At 38.9% G+C, this 19,957-nt stretch overlaps 5 protein-coding genes and 1 pseudogene across 5 annotated transcripts; 4 read left to right on the top strand and 2 right to left on the bottom strand.

Annotated features, from left to right (window-relative positions):
- Positions 1–1,263: 1,263 nt before the first annotated feature.
- LOC101300490 (2'-deoxymugineic-acid 2'-dioxygenase-like) lies at positions 1,264–3,139 on the bottom strand. The gene is made up of 3 exons (XM_004308970.1): positions 2,945–3,139; positions 2,539–2,786; positions 1,264–1,837 (listed from the first exon to the last, which is right to left on the bottom strand). Exons 1-3 carry the CDS (start codon positions 3,137–3,139, stop codon positions 1,264–1,266), a joined length of 1,017 nt encoding a protein of 338 aa, XP_004309018.1.
- Positions 3,140–6,250: 3,111 nt separating this feature from the next.
- LOC101293930 (early nodulin-like protein 1-like) lies at positions 6,251–7,041 on the top strand. Its single transcript, XM_004307727.1, has 2 exons — positions 6,251–6,438; positions 6,532–7,041. Exons 1-2 carry the CDS (start codon positions 6,276–6,278, stop codon positions 6,909–6,911), a joined length of 543 nt encoding a protein of 180 aa, XP_004307775.1. The 5' UTR covers positions 6,251–6,275; the 3' UTR covers positions 6,912–7,041.
- A 697-nt stretch (positions 7,042–7,738) lies between these two features.
- Positions 7,739–10,132, top strand: LOC101293634 (peptide methionine sulfoxide reductase A4, chloroplastic-like). The gene is made up of 2 exons (XM_004307726.1): positions 7,739–8,303; positions 9,604–10,132. Exons 1-2 carry the CDS (start codon positions 7,770–7,772, stop codon positions 9,853–9,855), a joined length of 786 nt encoding a protein of 261 aa, XP_004307774.1. The 5' UTR covers positions 7,739–7,769; the 3' UTR covers positions 9,856–10,132.
- A 2,301-nt stretch (positions 10,133–12,433) lies between these two features.
- Positions 12,434–13,976, top strand: LOC101293346 (cyclin-U4-1-like). Its single transcript, XM_004307725.1, has 2 exons — positions 12,434–12,805; positions 13,543–13,976. The coding sequence occupies exons 1-2, from the start codon at positions 12,468–12,470 to the stop codon at positions 13,817–13,819; spliced, it is 615 nt and encodes a 204-aa protein (XP_004307773.1). The 5' UTR covers positions 12,434–12,467; the 3' UTR covers positions 13,820–13,976.
- A 981-nt stretch (positions 13,977–14,957) lies between these two features.
- On the top strand, positions 14,958–16,658 carry LOC101293044 (histone-lysine N-methyltransferase, H3 lysine-9 specific SUVH5-like). Its single transcript, XM_004307724.1, has 2 exons — positions 14,958–15,026; positions 15,545–16,658. Exon 2 carries the CDS (start codon positions 15,584–15,586, stop codon positions 16,589–16,591), a length of 1,008 nt encoding a protein of 335 aa, XP_004307772.1. The 5' UTR covers positions 14,958–15,026; positions 15,545–15,583; the 3' UTR covers positions 16,592–16,658.
- Positions 16,659–17,294: 636 nt separating this feature from the next.
- On the bottom strand, positions 17,295–19,723 carry LOC101300194 (annotated as a pseudogene).
- Between the last annotated feature and the right edge of the window lie 234 nt (positions 19,724–19,957).

The raw sequence follows: 19,957 nt of genomic DNA, 5'->3' as shown, positions 1-19,957 counted from the left end.
TCCCAGCAAACCTAGAAACTTAAAGGAAGCAACTTTCATGTTTAGCAAAAAGATGAATCTTTTCTCCTCTTTGCTCCTCTTTGCCAAATCTGAAAACTTCTAATCAACTTTCATATCTGAAGCCTGAAGGGAAAAGATTTCGTGAGACACTCAAAATCCATATTGGGTTTATGTTATAGAAGGCGATGACAATTGGTTTAGTCCAATTCGAGAACTCATCATTGATTAGAGATGTTGATAAGGTGAATTCCATGGAAATTGAAGAGGTCTCAGATCTACAACTAAACCTTAATTGCATATTACCTTTGCCAGTACTTGCTCTAAGGAAGAATGGTGAAGCCAAAGGGTGATATGAAAATCCATTTTTGGTCAAAATCAGTTCCAGAATTCCTTATTGTTGATCAGGGTCTTCGCTTTGATTACCAGATAGACTTGCGGGTTTTTTCTTTTAGATGAAATAGACTTACAAGTTGGTTGGTAAAAATTTGAAGATGGCTGATCGCATAATTCATGATAATGCTATTCGTTTCTTCAGTTCATAAGAATCAGGAAGAGATGGAAGGACATAATTCAAAGAGAAAAACATTCTGGAAAATCAATAGGAGATGAATATGGATCTTAATATCCCGAATCCCACAACTGATGTAAACGACGTTATCTGGGACGTCAAATGATGTGGCGATGTGTTAACAAGTAACCCACATGTCGTAAGCTTATTGGCCCAGAACCCACCTGTCGCATTTTTATTGGTAAGGGACACCACCTCAGCAATGTTCCCGGAACACCTAATAATTCCTCCTACACCCCTTCCAGCGATCTATTTCTATATATCTGGTTTTGCCGGTAGATAACATATATTTTTATTATAGATTCATGAGAAGTACAAAACGGAGGGATGAGCAGCAGCCTCTCCGTAAAACAGTAACATGGTCTTGCCCTTGTAAGGCTATACACGCAAAAAGGAAATAATACGTAATCTCTAAGATCAGTAGGGGCTTGTGGATTTAGTACTGAGTATTAATCCATCATCCCCCCTGCATTTGAACGCTAGAGTTTGGATCTCTCTTCTGTGTTGACCTCCCTTGGTCAAAAAAGAAATAGGAAATTCCCGAAGCTACTCGCGAGGCTTATACATCAATACTTGTGCCCTAAATCAAACTCCTAGCTAGCTTGGATCAGATACTAGAAACAGAAATATATTTAACATTACCTTACAACAAAAGAGCCATAATATTTGTATATAAATAGTATAATTTCCTTAATTTATGCTAGTTTGAGTGAGTTGAGGAAGCTGGATCCCTCAGCTATATCATTACCTGAGAGAAAGTTCAGAAAATCTCCGAAGCTACTTTCTCTATACTTCGCAGGCTGTTCTTCACTCACAAGCTCCTCAGCGGTCTTCATCTTCTCATCAATTCCCAAGCTGTGTAAGCTAGCAATGGAGATTCTGGTCCTTTCACCGTTCAGTGTCGCCCTGTGCACAACACTCTTGTACAAACCATTGCTTAGTACCTCAAAATGGTCACCCACATGAACTTGAAGAGCAGTCTCAAGGTTCGGAATTAGTTTCCATTTTCCGTCCCCGACGTCCATGACTTCCAGTCCGGCGAAGCTCTGAAGCACAATGGTGAAGCAGCTGTAGTCCGAATGAGGCGGCAACCCTAGCGCCATTTCTGGCCTGGGGCACGGTGGGTAGCCATTGACTGTAATCACTTGCATCCCGTTTTCCATTTTCTTGGTTAAGTAAGTTGGACCTATGCCTAGGCTCTCAGTGATGGCACTTGTTACTTCCAAGCTCAGTTTCATTACTTGTCTGCAGTACTCGCCCATGGTTTCCCTGTGAAACATGATCACTATTAGCATGTAATTGTCATCTGGAAGGACGTTATTGTGCATGGAAGTGTGGAAGTAACAAAGAAATCAAAATAATTTTACAATTGTTGGTTTATCGTTCTTCACCAAAAAAAAATTCAAATGATAAATCAAGCAAATGAAAAACATAATTGTAAAAAGGTTCTCATAATTATCTCATCAAAATATCACAAGGTGATCGACCGTATATATATCTATCTATACGACAGATATAATATTTAAGAAAAATATGCGAAACTTGATCTTTGTTATAACATTTTCATGTGTTTTATGAAGTCGACATAAATTAAATGTTTCGAGCTCAATATTGAAGTCATAAGGTGATGCAATGCATGCATATGGGAAAACAAACCCACCCTTAGGCCGGGCAAAGGTTATCCTAGTGCAGAGCTTATCTATTTGTTCAAGGGACTGAAATCACTGCATATGGCATTCGATCGGAGTGACATGCATGACCGAGTTTACGCAAGTCTACACAAAATAAGAAGCACAAATTAACTTCCCCAGAAATGCAAGACAAAATAAGACAACGACTTTGATCAACATCGCTATAAAAATCTGAATTATTTTTGGGTATTTTTGCTGAAAACTAGGTCTAAAATGAGAGATGTGGCAACTGGCTAGGGCATGCATGATATATCCCTTATATATTATGTACAAGTGTACCTGTAGCTGGGTGGATTGTTAGGCCAAGAATCGATCCAATTTTCCAAGGGGTGAGCATAATGTTTGAGGAAGACCCTCCAGAATTGAATCTTATCAACTCCATCTTTGAAGCTTGTTCCATACCTCACTGGTTTGTGAACATCATTAGACATGAACTTTGCCTTCTCTGAATTAGGCAACTCGAAAAACCCCGAAGCCACAGCCAGCGCCCCGTCGAGCAACGATTGAGGGATTCCATGGTTGATAATCTGAAGCAAGTTATTTACGCATGTTAATTAGTACAGCATTAAGATATATGGAGTGACATTAGTGTCTTAACAAGTAGCAAAGATAGCATTACTAAATTAGCTTAGCTTACTTGAAAGAATCCAAGTTCACGACACGCAGTTCTAATCTCATTGATTACAGTGGCTCGTTCTTCATCAGAACCCTGCTTGAGCTTACCAAAATCAATGGTGGGTACATTGGCAACTGCTGGAGTTAAGCTGGCACGGTGTGAAGTTGGAATCACATAACACTCGGGCACGTAGGGCAAGCCCGTCTCTTGTGCAGTCTTCCCCATCGGAAATGAGCTTGAACGGCTCTCGTCTCGATCTCCCATTTTTCGAGCAATTCGCAATTCAGAGAAAGCAAGACACAGAAAGGAAAGATATGAGTAACAACAGTTTGCTATGAATTTGAGAAACACTGTAACAAGGGGTTTTTATAGCAGACATAGAGTGTCACAAAGAGTTTTATATTATCTAGTACTTTGTATGCATCCCAATTTGGAGTTTCTAAATCTGATCGAAGCAACTGCGCTCATAACAGAAATAGAGAAATGCCACTTGGGGATATAAAACCTACAAATCTAATAGAAATAGAGAATTGAAATGCCACTTGAATTGGGGCTATAAAACAATATGAAACTGTGATCATGTTTGTCATTTCTATAGAAGAATAAATGTTGGTACTAGATATGCTCATGAAAGTTGTTAAAAAGTGTGAATTTGGCTTAATATGGAAAATGAATCAGGTCTATGTTGTTGTCTAGCACAACAGGTTTTGCTTACGATATTTGAGATTCAAAACAACTTTGTCCGTGCCAGATTTTCAGGTACTTGGTATCTGGAAGATGGAGATGCATGTTTCTGGTGTTTATGTGCAGCTTTTTCCTCATCAAATTCTGGTCGGTAGCGTTTTCAATCTCAGTGGATAGCTATGAGAAATATGATAAGTTTATAACTCTATGTCCCATATATAACTTGATCTTTCTGAATGTCCGGCCATATACGAACTATGTACATGTTGTTGTTTTGTTATTGTTTTTGTTTTTTTTAACAGGAGCTAATTAGAACAGAGTGTTTTCCCACCTCAAATTTATTAATAAAAAATAAAGATTACAATCAAGTTGGATGACACTAAAACCAGAACCCGAAAACACCAAACAAAAGACATCAAACTACATTATAAATTAAGCAAATAAATGAAAACTAAAGATAGAGAAACCGAATTTATCTCTTTGGTACGTGCCCAAAATAAAATGGGGAGGATCATCCCACCAAGATAATGCAGACACTAACAAACTTATATTGGCAAGAGCATCTTCCACTTGATTACCTTCCCTGAAGATATGAGAACATCGAAAATTCATCTGAAAAATGTGGTGCAAACAATTACCCCATGCCACTCTCAATCATCATGGAACAAGATAAGGATCCTGCAAGAAATTAAGCACAATTGTTGAATCCACCTCAAGCTAAATATGCTTTTAATCCCTAACCCAAACCAGCTCAATAGCTTAAATAACCGCCATAACCTCCGCATCCACAGAGTTAGGAATTTCAAGGTTTGAAGCCAAGGAAAGAGCCGTGAAAATCCCTAAAAATTCCACCATAACCAGATTTCCCTGTAGTCTTTTGCCATGCACCATCAGTTTTAATCCAACCAAAAAGAGGAGGATGCCAATTAACTTATGTAATCCTCCGAGCCCGAGGAGGACGACATAATAAACCAAACTTCTTCAAAACCCGAAGCTCTGTTAAAGAATCAGACATGCAACCTAAGGCTAATTTGCTAGCTGCTTTCGTGTGACCCATAATTAGCTGATGTACTGCATCTACAACAATGGTATAATTAACTATGTACATGTAATCTGTCTCTGACTTGAGAATATTAAAAGGAAAAGATGTGGCTGATGGCCGGAGGGGCAGAAACATAAATGTGTTGATGATGAAGTGCAAACCGCTCTTTTAGGCTTACGATATGTGTATGCGTCATTTTGTTGAAAAAATTTTGTGCATTTTTTTAAAAAAATTTGAAAATTTTAGTTCCAAAACTTCATATTATCGATTATTAATTACAATCCATAACTTAGGACAAATAATTATGTATGTACCATCACTTGGAAACTAAAAATAAAATCCCCCTAGTATTAATGGAATACATGTTTTATTTCCCGCTCCATCTGAGATTCTGTAGCAAATTTCTAGTTGTTCTACTTCTACCAAAGCATTTTCTAATTAGAAATCCTGCACCGCACTTCATCATGAATCTAGTCCCAAATTTTTGGGTTCTTAATTTACTTTCTCATAAGAGACAAGGATGTGCTTTTTGTAGACAGGGTTATGATTTTGCAGTTATTGATGCCAGCAGATAAGAGACAGTTTTTCTCCTTGATATTTCAAGCATGCCTGCCATGTTCTTGGGAACTTGGGATTGGGAAATGAGCTAGTAGTTTCAGTCATCTCAAAAGGAATCAACAATTTTGTCAATTTATCTTATTTAGTTGCAAGGGGCACTATTGAGATTCAATTTCCTCATGATGTATTGCAAGTTTGAGATCCAAGTTTGCAACCATTCGTCTTGATCATCCTTTACCTATAACAATGTTTTTTTCGCGCGTGGTGTGTCTCATTGAGGCGTTTTATCAAACATTTTATGTTCATTTTTTAAATGCTTCGAATCTAACTATCCTAAATTGTTCCTCAAACAAGTGATCTATTATGAACGCAATCCTAGTTTGGATACATTTTCCACAAGAGACAATAATGTGCTTTTGAAGACACAACTTTGAATATCATGATATTTTATTTTATTTTTGATGAAAATTTGAATATCATGGTATTGCTATTATTGAAGGTTCTCCACTTTTGAAAGTTCATATTCAATCTTGCCAATGCCATTATTCTTGGGCAATTGGGATTGAGAAAGTGAACCAAGGAATAAGTTCCCCATTTCTTTTTTCACATAAATTTGAGTCAACAATTTGTTCTATGGATTCTTCCATATGATCATCAGTCGCAAGTCAAGTTATAATTGACTATTGAGATCCCATACTCGGTATATCCCTACATGTATGGGATAGCTGCAAAAGAAATTAAGTTGCATTCCCCTCATTATTAGGGTCAATGAAGAAACACAAACTTGTTATTTGATCTGAAACCTGCCATACTTGTTTGAGTGTGTAGATCTACATGCAAAATACGACCTCTTTATATGTCATTCTTGTTATGCTAGCTAACTAAGAAAAAATCACAAGGAAAAAGAGGTTTTGGGGTTGGGAGGGTGTTTAACTGCCCACCAACTTCTTAAAAAGTCTGGTTGCTTTATGAATTTAATAGCTTGATTTAGCTATATTAATGAAAGAAAGAACCACACGTCATTCTTTACCGGTGAAGTTGGTGATCTAATGCACATATATATGCAAAACATAGTTCCCTCTAATTCTCTCATCTGTATCAGCTTAATTAGAAATCATGGCAAAGCTTCTTCTGGTGTGTGGTCTTGTGGCTCTTGGATTTGCATTGACATGCTATGCCGCCACAACCTACACGGTGGGTGGTAACTCCGGCTGGGACATAAGCACTGATCTTCCTACATGGGCCTCGGACAAGAAGTTTGTGGTGGGCGATGTTCTATGTAAGTGTGCTTGTCTTAAACAACATCTAGCTAGTAACTCGATATTTGACGACATAACATATTAGACTCTATACTCTGTATTCGATTGTGCAGGGTTCCAGTATTCATCATCAAATAGTGTCAATCAAGTTACCAAAGAAAACTACGAGGGCTGCAACACGACCAATGTAGTGAAGTCATACACCGGAGGGAACACAACGGTCACATTGACAAGACCTGGTGATTGGTATTTTGTGAGTGGCAACAAGCTCTATTGCTTGGGAGGGATGAAGCTTCAAGTTCCCGTGCAAGGTAACCAACTATCTTACGCGCCGGCCAGTGCGCCGCAGTCGTCGACTGGGCCTAGCTCTCTTCCGAACCCTTCTTCCAAGAGCGACATTCCCACTTCAGCTGGGCTCAGCATCCATGGTGGTTCTGATCATGTTCTTGTCTTGTCTATGTTAGGAACTTTAGCTGCCATGCTATGGATGTGAAGTTCAACTTGAGTTTTTGTATTAATGAATCATGATCAATGTTTATTTGGCAGCTGCACTGCTTCTTTTGAAAATCATGATAAATAAATTTTGTCACTAAATTGTTAATTTATAGCTATGAATGAATGTGAATAGATATCAACTTTCATTTGGACCAAAGAAACGGGTCAAATATAAGAACAATCGAGTATACTCATCTAATGTGCACCTATAAGTAAGATTAAGATTAACACCACCATCAAACACGTAAGTTTGCTTAAACCGACCTTGCTAAGCAAATAAAACCTCTTGACTTTTGTGTTCTTCGACTTGTAAACAATCAAAAGCTGAAGATTACTTGGAAAGTAAGAAAAGAACACCTGGAAACTATGCTTGCATCTTCTAATGTCACCAATTCATTAGCATATATTACTGATCAAAGACCAGAGGCCTAGAGCTTTAACATTTAACCAAGAGAAGAAACAAACAAAGAGGGTGGTTGATAATCTTTCCCATCCACCTAAAAAATGAATGGATATAATGTTAATTTTACAAAAACAGATATCAGAAGCCACATTATACGTTTGTTATATCTTGTTAAACAATAAAACCACAACCACAATAGTTTTAAGTTATCTACATTCCGATTCATAGTTGCAAACTCTTACTATTAATCTCGCGTAAATATAAATTTTGGACCATTGTAGTAATTTCTAGAGTTTCTAAATAATACAAAAAAAAAAAAAAAATGAATGGGAAAGAATGATTCGCTACATCCCAATACGAAACCTCAATAGTACCTCATCCCTTTCACTCGACTCAGCACCAACCCAAAAACATAAAAAAAGCCCAAATCCGCCACGTCACCACCCCCAAAAAATGCTCAAAACCTTAGCCACCTTCTCCACCACCACACCACTCCTCTCCACCACCACCGCCACCACCACGAAGCTCTCTCTCTCCTCCTCCTTTTTCTCTCTCTCCAAATTCCAACCCAAACCCACCTCCCCTTTCCCCCAAACCCGCCGACCCATCTCCCTCCGCACCCCCACCATGAACATCCTCAACCGCCTCGGGTTCGGACCCAAGACCCCCGACCCGAACTCCGAGTCCGCCGCCATCGCGCAGGGCCCCGACGACGACGTCCCGGCGCCGGGTCAGCAGTTCGCGCAGTTCGGAGCCGGGTGCTTCTGGGGGGTAGAATTGGCATTTCAGAGAGTCCCCGGCGTCACCAAAACGGAGGTTGGGTATTCTCAGGGCTTGCTGCATAATCCGAGCTATGAGGACGTGTGTAGTGGGACGACGGGTCACTCTGAGGTCGTGAGGGTTCAGTATGACCCTAAAGACTGTAGCTTTGAGGCTCTGCTTGATATGTTTTGGTCCAGGCATGATCCCACCACGCTCAATCGTCAGGTGAGTGGGTTTGGGTTTGGGTTGGTTTTGTGAATTTTGGTGAAATTTGTTTGCTTTTGGTTTGATATGTTGTGGGTTTTGGTTGATGGATTGTGGGTTTTGCTTGGATTGTAAGGAAAGTAATATGTTAAGAGGAGTTGTTGTTGTTGTACTGTGGATATAGTGTTCATTGATAAATGGAGTTCCTTTGGCTTGTCTTGGGTTGTGTATAAGTTGGTTATCTGAAACTTTTGAGTTGTGTGATGAACATGCCCTCACAAGCAGGAGGTTGTAAATCGAGTAAATGACTTCTGGTAGCGGAACAGGTCATCTTTGTTTGCTGCTTGTATCAGTCTATGTTATCGGGAAACCTATTCGTTTTCTCTAATGTGCTCTGCCATTCATTTTGGAAATCTAAGCTTTATTCGCCATTTGAGGCTTTTCCTCTGTGAACTAGGAGTGTAAATACCCTGAGACTGTGAGGTATGATAAAAAAAATGGAGTGTATGCTTTTAAAAAGAAAATAGATCGCATTGTTGGTATGTGCTATGATTTGGTTTTCTGTTTAGTTGATGGGGGTTTTGCTTAGGATTCATATAACCCTGAGTAGAAGCGTAGAATGGATAGACTAGTCTTGATTGTGCAGCCAATGTTAGAGGTTGATTGAGAAAATAGAAGTATGGATTTAGTAGTTCCATCTCAAACCAAAGAAATATGTACTCCTTTCAGGACCGTTAAAGCTTTCCTAAACTGAGCTCTGATACGTAAGTTATGGAGTTATAGCTGTCCTAGTATTGTCGTTTTCAAGGGAGACATTGTCTCCCTTGAAAACGACAATACTAGGACAGCTATAACTCCATAACTTACGTATCAGAGCTCAGTTTAGGAAAGCTTTAACAGTCCTGAAAGAAGTGCACACTATATTAGATAGTGCCTGATGAGGTTACTACATGGCCCAATTGTTTGTCAAACATCTCTTTAGGAGATCTCATAAAACATCTCTTCAGGGTACTACATAGTCTGATTGTTATTCAAAGATATGCATATCCTGTGGGATTGAATAAACATGTTTTCAGTTTTTCAGCATCTGGTTTCCAAAACAGTAGATTTGGCATGTTGATGATACTCCATTCTTATTGTATGAGCTTTGTTGATTTTCGTTTTCTAGGTTCTCAAGCTAGAAATTGAGATTTATGTTATATTCATGTTTATCTGGACTTCTTGTAGAGAAAATACTTGATTTCCTTTTTTGCGAGTGTGATCCAAAATGTTGTTCTTATAGCCTTGGGAACCATATTGATTTCTCATCTGAAATGTTCAGGGTGGTGATGTGGGAACGCAATACAGATCTGGAATCTACTTCTACACACCTGAGCAAGAGCAGGCAGCAAAAGAATCTATGGAGAAGCACCAGAAGGTCGTGAACCGGCCGATTGTTACAGAAATACTTCCTGCCAAGAAGTTCTACAGAGCAGAGGAGTACCACCAGCAGTACCTTGCCAAAGGAGGCCGCTTTGGTTTTAGGCAATCTGCTGAGAAAGGATGCAATGATCCAATCCGATGCTACGGCTAATCCATACGCTATCACCGCCTTGAAAGGCAGATCGTGACCTGGGATTGTTCATAGAATTGTGCTCGCCCATATATTTTGCATGTAACTAGGTTTTACATACTTTATATAGTAAGTGTGTGTGCTTGGTGATTGTATCCATAGTGTGAGCGTGGATTAATAAGAAAAGACTAGTATTTACGACTCTTATAAGTTAGTATCAGATATCTACAACTGCTGGCTCTTAGTTTTGTTAGTACAAATGTCCAGGCAGGCTGATCTTCTGCAAGGACCAAAGTCCAGATATTGTATTTCAGATCCTAGATAATAGTTTCATAAACCCAAAATGTCGTTCCTTTTTCGAAAAGAATGCTCGAAACAAACTGCTATTACAGATACATATCGACAGGGAAGCTTACATTCTCATACAAGAAACTTTTTTTCGATTTCATTAAAACAACAACAGAGCAAAACTACAACAAAAGCCCTCTGACAACCCCTTCCTCTGAAGAAACTTGACCACGGCTATGTTTGGTAAGTTTCCACTGTTATGTATTGCTGGAATAATGATATTGGGTTTGCTAAATAGGGTTCTGAGAGCTCAGTAAGCACTGAACACATGGTGATAGCTACAACATTAAGAAGTTTCTATCTTGGAGTTGGACGTTTAACATGGTTAGGTGTTCTTTCACTTTAGTGACTTTACTATATGTGTTCTTTCCCTAATGCAAGAATCCAGAATTCACTGATCACTCTGATTCATCCTACTAAAAAAAAAAACAACCTTAACTATAACTAATAAGAAAAGATATGGATCCAACTCTATATATGGTTTCTATATATCGAACGTGACGGCACTGTCATTGCAAAGATTATAGCAATGCCAGCAAGAACAGCTTGACCTTTTGCTCATTTGCTGTAAGATATCCTATATCTAATCCTCATTACTTTATTTCCAAAACACTTGGAATTCAATATCACAATATTATCACCATGATCGATCGTGTGTTGTTCATTTACACACACTATAGTTGGCCCTGCGTCCACAACAAAGCAAGCAATGATCTGTGATCATCTGGGTGATCTGCCGCTGTCATCAGACAATCAAATCCATAATCCTAGTTCGAAACAACTTATCCCATTCGTTATCCCTTAGCTAATCAGCTTAATAGCTATTAGAACTATCCATGTTGCCAGCACAGTGCGAATGCCAACCAATGCTTAGCAACTAGTATCAGTTCTTGAGTTCAAAAGAAGAAAGATAAGCAAGTCTTGCAAGAAACGAGCTGTCATGGGAAAAGGGGGAGGGAGCAAGAGACCCACAGTGTGCTGTTGCGTAGCTAAAAGGCGATGGCATATATGAATTACTGCAATCCCACTTCAAATAATGGGGGACATATCAGATATTATACAAACCAAACTTCTTGGTTTTTTATGTTTTTAATTCTGGTTTGCTTGGCAAGGAAAGCTGGCAACGTAGAAGAGCCATTGCCGGTAGGCGGTAGTCATATTCCAAATCAATGCAGGCTGGGAATTCCTTGTAAATTGGTATATAGCTAGCTAAAAATCTTCACCTTGTAACCTTATTTGCTTCTATGAAATCTGGATATACTGTAAATATATATCCAACCCAGATCCAGATCCGAATTGCATCGACCCCATGTGATAATGTGCTATATCTATACATTTGGCTTTTGAGCATAATTTTGCCAGCTTGCATGCAAACTTGATCATATTATTTCAAATGAGCAGTCACATCTTTTCTTTACCAGGTCAAGTCATTGGCCTGCTTTACTAGTATGCTCCATCCACGGCTATACACATTACTTTTTTTGGGATATTTACAAACTATGTGACATTTTACTTACCTAAGATGAACAATGCATGAATCAAGAAAAAGTTCTTAAATGGTATGAGGATGAGAAAACCTACCCCCGTTACTTAACTTAAATCTTGCATGAAATCAAAAAATCTGTGACGGGCTTGATCTTTTTGTGTAAATAAACGTACGAGAACACACTTAAATCTTGCATGAAATCAAGAAATTTGTAACGGGCTTGATGCTATGTACTTAGATTTTGATTTTTTTGTGTAAATAAACGTACGAGAATATATGCTACTTTATAATGGGTAACAATATTTACTCTATCAACTACAATCGGAAACACTAAACTCAATCATGTACTAACTTGTAATGGGCGGTGATAATACATTTTTATTTTTCTTTGCATTTGGTCATATAAATAGACTCCTTATTCGATACGCTTATTTCGATCCTTCATTTTAAAATAGAGAAATGAAAATTTACAAAATCACAAGATTTATAGACTTGATATCGAATTTAATAGTTGTCACCACTCACCAATTTATCAAGTTTGGCAACTTACCAAGAATACCAACAACCTAGTAGTAACTTTGATACTTGCCAATCATATATATATTTTTTTTTGTGAAGAATACTTACCAATCATAATTAGTATCAATCAAAACAAAAACACAACGGTAATTACTCTCTCACTTTAGTAACTAACCCAAATCATAACGCGTATTCCTACCTCTCCTGTATATAACACAACCAGCCAACACAGGAAAGCCTCAGCAGAGTTCGACACAACTTTTCAATCCTCATTTCAACAATGTCTGATGAGCTCGAGACCCCAGAAGCGATGCCAAGAATGATAGCTTTCCTCTCAGATGTGCTGGACAGGGTGGCCAAGTCCAACGACCTGAACAGGCGGCTCGACTCGCAGAAGCTCTCGGTGTTTCACTGCCTCACAAAACCCACAATCTCAATCCAGAGCTATTTGGAGAGGATTTTCAAGTATGCGGATTGTAGTCCCTCTTGTTTTGTGGTGGCCTATGTTTATCTGGACCGGTTCACACAAAGACAGAAGGCTTTGCCTATCAACTCGTTCAATGTTCATCGATTGCTCATCACCAGTGTCATGGTCTCTGCAAAGTTCATGGATGACATGTAAGTTTTCTTTGGATTTTGTGGTCTGAGATGTTTGATATTCTTGGTCGGTGTTTCTGGGTTTGGTCTTGTTTGAGGGTTTAAGCTTTGATGAATCAATGTTTGATATTGAAATTTGGTTTTTCTATACAGACACATTAGTTGAATTAGTACTCTTCATCATCATATTGAAAATGGCTACATTCTTGATCAGCTTTCATTGTTTTTGGATGACATATTTAGTTTCGCCTAGCATTTCTCTTAGTTTGATTCTTAATGACAGATTTAGTACTGGGAAATGAATGTGAATCAAAACCCAACTCGATTTTACTAGTTCATTTCGAAAATAGCCAAAATCTGATTCATCATCCATTTGGAAGCAACCACCGCTAAAGGGAGGGAAGGTTTTTCCATGTGAAGACCTTCGTCTTCTAGCAGACAGCTTTACCTGATATGTGTTGTTCTTGTCTAAAATTTCATGAATATTTTTGGCAAAATTCCAAGCATGACAGAAGGGATTCCTTATTGAATGCTAATGACACCCCAATCAATCTGTCTCAATTTTGCCTAATCGTCGATCATGAAAATAGTCATGGTGCCTAGAAGTATAAGCTAATCTTAGTCCTATATATGATGATTTATTAATAATGACAGCAAAGACTGTCTTTCCTATATCAAATCAATGGTTTGCCTAATATTTTTTTGTTTTGTTCCATTAGCTTGATCATTTTTTCTAATATTGGTTTTCCTGCTTTCAGTTCTTACAACAATGCCTATTTTGCAAGAGTGGGAGGAATCAGCACTAAAGAGATGAACCTTCTTGAGATGGATTTCTTGTTCGGATTAGGCTTCGAACTAAACGTGACACCCGAAAACTTTATCACCTACTGTTCGTACCTACAAAGAGAAATGTTGCTGCAATCTCCTCCTCTACATGTAACAGACTCTCCTCTGAACTTGGCGAGCCGTCTGAAGCTTCATTGTTCTTTCAATGAAGATGAATCCACCCATCAAAAGCAGCTTGCTGCAGTTTAGGCGTCAATTTTGGTGAAATCTTAGAACCTACAAAAGGGTTGAAGCTGTAAATGTGGACTTTTGCTGACTATTGTTATGTGTTGTTAGTTTCCTTACTTTTGAGTAGGTTTTTGAACATTTGTATGGTGCCAAAGACAAGTAGTCAAAAACTCTCTCGACTGACTAGTATGCTTTGTCTATACTTTCTTTCTTCTCAGGCTCAATCACTCAAATCCAACACAACATGGAGCAAGTAATAAAAATCAACATTTGCTTTTAATGTAAGATCGAGTAATAATATATGATTTAGGAACATAGTGTGACATGTGTTTATAAACGTATTTTATAACAAGTTGAAACCGTATATTAATCAATCGTGTGAGATAACATTATATGATTAAGAAATTCTTTATGTAACACAAATCATATAGGCTTCGCTAAATTTTCGAGTTGGAATTGAGAGACTTAAAAATGAAGGATGGGAGTCTCTAGTCTTGTACATAATTTATGTACAATCTTGTCTAACAAGCTGCGATGTGACGAGCGTACGCCCCCTTATCGTGCGACCACTCCCATCCAATTCCGCCGACTTTTCCACGACCGGTCTTCTTCCGTCTAAATTTACCGTCGAACCACCACCTATATGATCCAATTACCAAATTACCATTTCAGTAATGTTCATACAAAAAACCAAATACATCTCCCTGCTGGCTGTGTCGTAAATAAATGAAAAACGAGGCCATTATTCAAAATCTAAACCGGTCCTGCTACGACTCGTGTTACGACACCCACTGTGATGCGAACACGAACCGACTGCGACGGCGACACGTTTCTACTCGAGCCCACGCTTCCCTAATCTAGAGCCACCCGCAGACGATTTCGCTCATTCACTATAATTACCCTAAAGGAACACTCCAACTGCTATAACCTTCTTCTTCTTCTTCTTCTTCTTCCTCTCTGATAATGTAAACGTCGTTGTCTGCTTCTTAAAGTACAAATTTTACTGGTTCTTCTATTTCGACCTGTCGTTCAACTTCCATAGTTTCTACTGTACTTGGTAATTTTGCTTTCCTTTTCTTCATTTCGTCATCTTCGTGCCTATTTTTCTACATCATGTTTCTTTTACTTTTTATTGGAAGGTCCTGGTTGTTATTCTTTTGTGAGAGCATGTTGATGGGTTTTTGTTGCTCATCTCTTGTAATAGAGCATCTGTTTGTTACTGATAATGGTAATTTTGCTTTCCTTTTCTTCATTTTCATTATCTGTGTGCCTCCATTTTTCTACATATTGTTCTTCTGATTTTGTGTGAGTAATGTTGATGGGTCATATTTTCTTCCATGGTCTGTAATAGAACTTCTGTTTCGTATTGATGATCATTTGGTACAATTTGATGCACTGGGTTTACTTTGGGGTCAGTGGGGTATCTTTTTCTTCTTGCTTCTTAGTTCATACTTTGTACTGTACCTGGTAATTTGTTGCTTTACTTTTTTTAATTTTCTTTCTATTTCTGCCTTTATTATTGGTTGCACGTACATTTGCTTGTTAATGGACTTTATATACCCAATTTATGTGATCGGTTATGGGTAATACTAGGAGTTGTGTTTTATGTCGGTTACTAATGATATATGTGTGATTGTTCTGGGTTTTATGTCTGTTAATGATGATTGTGAAATTTGTGTGCTGCCGGTTTTATTTGTGTTTATTTAGCTTGATATTCTAGCTAGTTGATCAACTTCCTTTGCACAGGTGTGACTTTTCTCTGAAGAGCAATTATAGGTAGGCGTTATGGTTTCACTGAAAACACCTGGAAAAGAGAACGGGTTTCGTCCCAATCTTAAGAGGCTTAGAGTTGATGCAGTTCGAGATTTCCCTGAAGGTTGTGGACGAGTTGTGCCTCGAGTGCAGCCAAGTAAATGTGAAGAGAGTTATGGAGATATGAACACATTACCAAGTAAAAACCACCCCCTGTCTAGTCATAGAGTTGCTATTGATGTTGTTCGAGATTTTCCTGAAGGTTGTAAAATGGTAGGATCTTATTTGAAGTATGCTGGAAGGAAGAGTTTGATGGTTCCATTTGTCAAGGATAAAGAAGGTGAGCGGCATGTTGTTTGTAACAATTTCGGTACTGCAGACGTGGTTGATAAAGCTGAAATTAGGGTGAAGAAAGCTTTGGCTGCATATCAAGAGACGTTGACCAAGATGGGTGGACAGTGTGATGCTAATTCTGACAAACTAGAGGGTTGGAAATTATACACTGAAGCAGCAATGTACCTCAAGAAGAAATATAAATGGGTTAACACGAAGAAACAAATAGGGCATATTCCAGGAGTGAAGGTTGGTGACAAGTTCCAGTATAGAACTGAATTAGCGATTGTTGGCCTTCATAGTCACTTTCAATGTGGTATTGATTATATGACGAAGAACGGGAATCCAATTGCCACAAGTGTGGTTGAATCTGGCCGCTATGCCAACAAGACAAAATCCCATGATGTGCTGATATACACAGGTCAAGGTGGAAATCCAAAGGTTACAAAAGGGAAAGCAGAAGACCAAAAGGCCAAGCATGGAAATCTGGCACTGATGAATAGCAAGGCTGCAAGAACTCCTGTGAGGGTAATCCGAAGCTACAAATTTGCAGAGGAATCAGGTTATGTGTATGATGGTCTTTATATTGTGGATGATTACTGGCAAAAAAGAGGGGAATTTGGTAAACTTGTGTATGAATTTTTGTTGAGGAGGAATTCAGATCAACCGAAATCTCACATTTTGCAACAGTTGGTGATGCCAAGATGAAGAACTGTTGCTGCTGATATAGTGTAGAGGAGGATGTTCAACTGAAGATGGTGGAAGTAATATGAGTATGTACAAGCTGTTGTTGTAGCTCATATAGTATGCAAGTCATCTCTTTCTAGTGAGTTTTGAAGTAGACTCTACACTAGGATCAGGGATGTAATCTATATAGCTAGTAGTAGTCCCAAGCTTAGATGAAACACTGTTACATGTTGCTCTCTTTAGAACTATACTAGTTGGTTAAATTCAATTACCTGCTCTGTTTCTTTTGACAAATCTTCATGAGGCAAGATTTTCATTGTTATTTCCTATTCATTCTACCAATATGTGCTTATATCAGTTATATGTTAATACATTCGAATGTGTATCTGTCCCAATTCTTACTCTGTTCTTGTTTATAAGCAGGGGAGAGGTAATAAGATGTGCATTTCATGCAAGTAAAGTGGTTGAAACCACACTTCACTTCCACCATTGTTGGGAAGCTTTGCTGGGAATCTACATTATCAATTCTTAGGCTTTCCTGGGGAGCTTTGCATGTGATTTTTTTTGTTTTTCTTAGGCTTTCCTGGGAAGCTTTGCATGTGAGTTTTTTTGTTTTTTTTTGTTTTTTGCTAAAGACTAATGTTACTATTCAAAATTCCTCTGTTGCTTACAACTCCGTAAAATCAACTCAGACACAAAGATATTGCAGAACAACGAAAAACAGCTAAGATGCAGAAAGAGAAATTGGCTTCACCGCACTTCGAATTCGATGAAATGCTCTCTTTACTCTACTCTTGAGTCTTCCATTTTCACTCTCAACGTCCCCACTTTGTTTATCAAGCAGTGCCATATTTCCATCAACCATGATCACCAACTTCCCATTTTCTCCAGGTTTCACATCCCCAGAGAGTGATACAAGAAGTGCCTCAATGACCTTTTCTGTTCTCTTCCCATTCTCTTCCTCGGTTCTTATGTCCTCTGATTCAATGACTACCTTGGGGACTTCTCTGTTGATGTTCAAAATTAAAGCCATGATGGAGTCTGATACCATGTCACTTATAGGATCTGACATCCATTGCAGTGAAACATGTTTATCTGTTTCCTGCCTCACAGTCACTCGATCATGCACTGGCAATGTCGGGGCTCCAGATTCCTCATCAACCGAAGATTCTACGCTTTCATATATTTGCCTCAGCCGATGCTTTATAACCATGAAACCAGTAGGAGAACACTGTTCGGTAATACGTAGAGTGACATTTGCCGTGCACAGCTGCGAGTAAACATGAAGATCTTCAGGAACCATTATCTGATAACCGAAACCTTTTTTCACCAGTAAACCGCTGACATTTCCACCAACTTCAGCAGGCCTTCCATTAGCTTTAGCCATTTTCTGCTTGTTAATGTACATTTCAACAGACTGACAATTCTTTGGTGTGAGGATTTTTGTGTCGCGATCACGAAACTAGGTCAGGAGCTTCTCTTTCAGCCTTGCCATCTCATGAGCCCCACCATGAACAAGGATTATGTTAGGAGGCCTCAGCTCCTCCAAAAATGCACTTGTCTGAACAGAGTCTGCATGACCAGAGAATGAAATGTAATGTACCGACATGTTGAGCGGAGCAGCCAGGCCATTCATAAGGGTGACCTCTTTCGGTTCATTGAGGATTGTCTTAGCAAGTGTCCCCTCAACCACATAGCCTGGAATCACACATGCATCTCTTATTAGAGCACCACATATCAAAGAGCTGCCTTGACAATCCACTTTGAAGACCGCCAGGGCTTGCCATCACGACCGAAGGACCTAAATCTCTGAAATTCTCAATGCTCTTTAGTGGTGAAATGTACTTAAAGATGAAGGGATTCGACTTGGCATTGCGGATCCTATCATTCATTGAGAGGGTGTATGTCTCATAAACAGATAGACATGTTTTCGCCAGTGGGGAAGCATAGTATATAGGAATGTTTTGAAGCTCTGGATGATTTTCCCAGTACTCATCAAGAATCAGTAGAAGCTCTTGGGCACAGCCAAGTGCAAATGCAGGAATTAGGACTCGACCGCCTCGAGAGAGAGCAGCGTGTATAGCTTGATTAGCTTCAGTGAGTCGCTTCTCACGGATGTTTCGAGGTTGATGGTGCTGGACACCATATGTAGATTCAACAATGCATACATGAGGGGAGAGGTGTGGAGTCTCGGCAGCACGAAGGTGTCGGTCTTCTTCACGTGAATAGTCTCCAGTATAGAGGACACTAACGCCGGCAATATCAACCATTAACATAGCAGCACCAAGGACATGACCTGCAGTGTAGCACCAAAACCGAATGCCGTCTACTTCTACTGTTTGGTGGAAATCAATAACCTCAATTTTATCCCATATTAGAATTTGTTTGGCCCATCTAGTGTCTCCCTACAACTTGTAAAGTTTACTGACTTGAGTAACCTACTTTGTTATAAACTCAAAGTAAAACAAGCTATCTAATGCCCGTGCTCCCAATCTTCTTTACAGTAACTGATTTCTCCGATATAAATGAGCTGAATGAGAAATTGTGTTATGGTTAGTGATTTTTGTGTTTTATATCGAGAGATTAAGTGTGAGACACATTTTATAATTTGTATAGATAGAATCATCAATAATAGTGTGGCATGTATATTAATAATTTAATTATAAATTAAATAATTCGGGTCGGTTCGGTTACTTTCGATTTTTTAAGAGCTTGAACTGAATCCAGTCTGATTCAGATCGGTTAACTACTTACTTTTGGTTGAATGTTTCGGTTCAGTTATCTAATATCGAATTAATTCGGGTTGTTTCAATCTTTGGCCAGCTCTACTCCCAAGCGGAGATCTTCAGCCCTTGTCTGGCGGAGGTTGACATTTGATGTTGGAGGTGGGACGCCAAATTGGTGGCCGGATTTAGAGTGGGCCTTGGGTTGTTAGGGTGGTTGGTTATTGCAGCCAAATTTGCCTGGAAGCATGGCCTTGAAGCTTGAGGTTGCTGGCACTTCTGCAAGACAACAACGGCAAGATGGTAGCGCAGAGCGACGTCGGAGGAAGTCTGGGTGCCCAGAACATGATTGGAGGCCCAACATCATGGCAGAATAAATTAAGTTTCCCGAAAAAAACCTGCTTTTGACCTCTTGCTCCTCAGAGTTCATCTGCTTACGTCAATGCTACATGGTTACTTTTCGGATTTCACTCTAGGGTTTGCAACATTGAAAATGCTTTTGTTAATTCTTACGCAGTTTCACATGGTTACCTTTTTACATGACCCTCGCGGGCGGATCATGTTCATGTTGTTCTTCTATATTCATTAACGTTCTTTGATAACAAAAAAAAAACTAAATATACGCTGCCTAGATATAACTGTAGAGGATAAGAAAAATATAAAA

Source organism: Fragaria vesca, linkage group LG7 (assembly GCF_000184155.1).
Source record: "Fragaria vesca subsp. vesca linkage group LG7, FraVesHawaii_1.0, whole genome shotgun sequence".
Classification (NCBI taxonomy): domain Eukaryota; kingdom Viridiplantae; phylum Streptophyta; class Magnoliopsida; order Rosales; family Rosaceae; genus Fragaria; species Fragaria vesca.
Note: the sequence above shows the minus strand (reverse complement) of the source record. Positions and strands in the feature narration are given on the sequence as shown.

What these genes read in the sequence shown, in the direction of transcription:
- LOC101300490 (XM_004308970.1), bottom strand. Translation starts at nt 3,139, where the DNA reads ATGGGAGATCGAGACGAGAGCCGTTCAAGCTCATTTCCGATGGGGAAG. An exon ending in CTGATGAAGAACGAGCCACT is followed by an intron (nt 2,787 to 2,944) that starts GTAATCAATGAG and finishes AACTTGCTTCAG; the next exon opens with ATTATCAACCATGGAATCCC. An exon ending in AACAATCCACCCAGCTACAG is followed by an intron (nt 1,838 to 2,538) that starts GTACACTTGTAC and finishes CATGTTTCACAG; the next exon opens with GGAAACCATGGGCGAGTACT.
- LOC101293930 (XM_004307727.1), top strand. Translation starts at nt 6,276, where the DNA reads ATGGCAAAGCTTCTTCTGGTGTGTGGTCTTGTGGCTCTTGGATTTGCA. An exon ending in TGTGGTGGGCGATGTTCTAT is followed by an intron (nt 6,439 to 6,531) that starts GTAAGTGTGCTT and finishes TCGATTGTGCAG; the next exon opens with GGTTCCAGTATTCATCATCA.
- LOC101293634 (XM_004307726.1), top strand. Translation starts at nt 7,770, where the DNA reads ATGCTCAAAACCTTAGCCACCTTCTCCACCACCACACCACTCCTCTCC. An exon ending in CCACCACGCTCAATCGTCAG is followed by an intron (nt 8,304 to 9,603) that starts GTGAGTGGGTTT and finishes TGAAATGTTCAG; the next exon opens with GGTGGTGATGTGGGAACGCA.
- LOC101293346 (XM_004307725.1), top strand. Translation starts at nt 12,468, where the DNA reads ATGTCTGATGAGCTCGAGACCCCAGAAGCGATGCCAAGAATGATAGCT. An exon ending in GCAAAGTTCATGGATGACAT is followed by an intron (nt 12,806 to 13,542) that starts GTAAGTTTTCTT and finishes TCCTGCTTTCAG; the next exon opens with TTCTTACAACAATGCCTATT.
- LOC101293044 (XM_004307724.1), top strand. Translation starts at nt 15,584, where the DNA reads ATGGTTTCACTGAAAACACCTGGAAAAGAGAACGGGTTTCGTCCCAAT.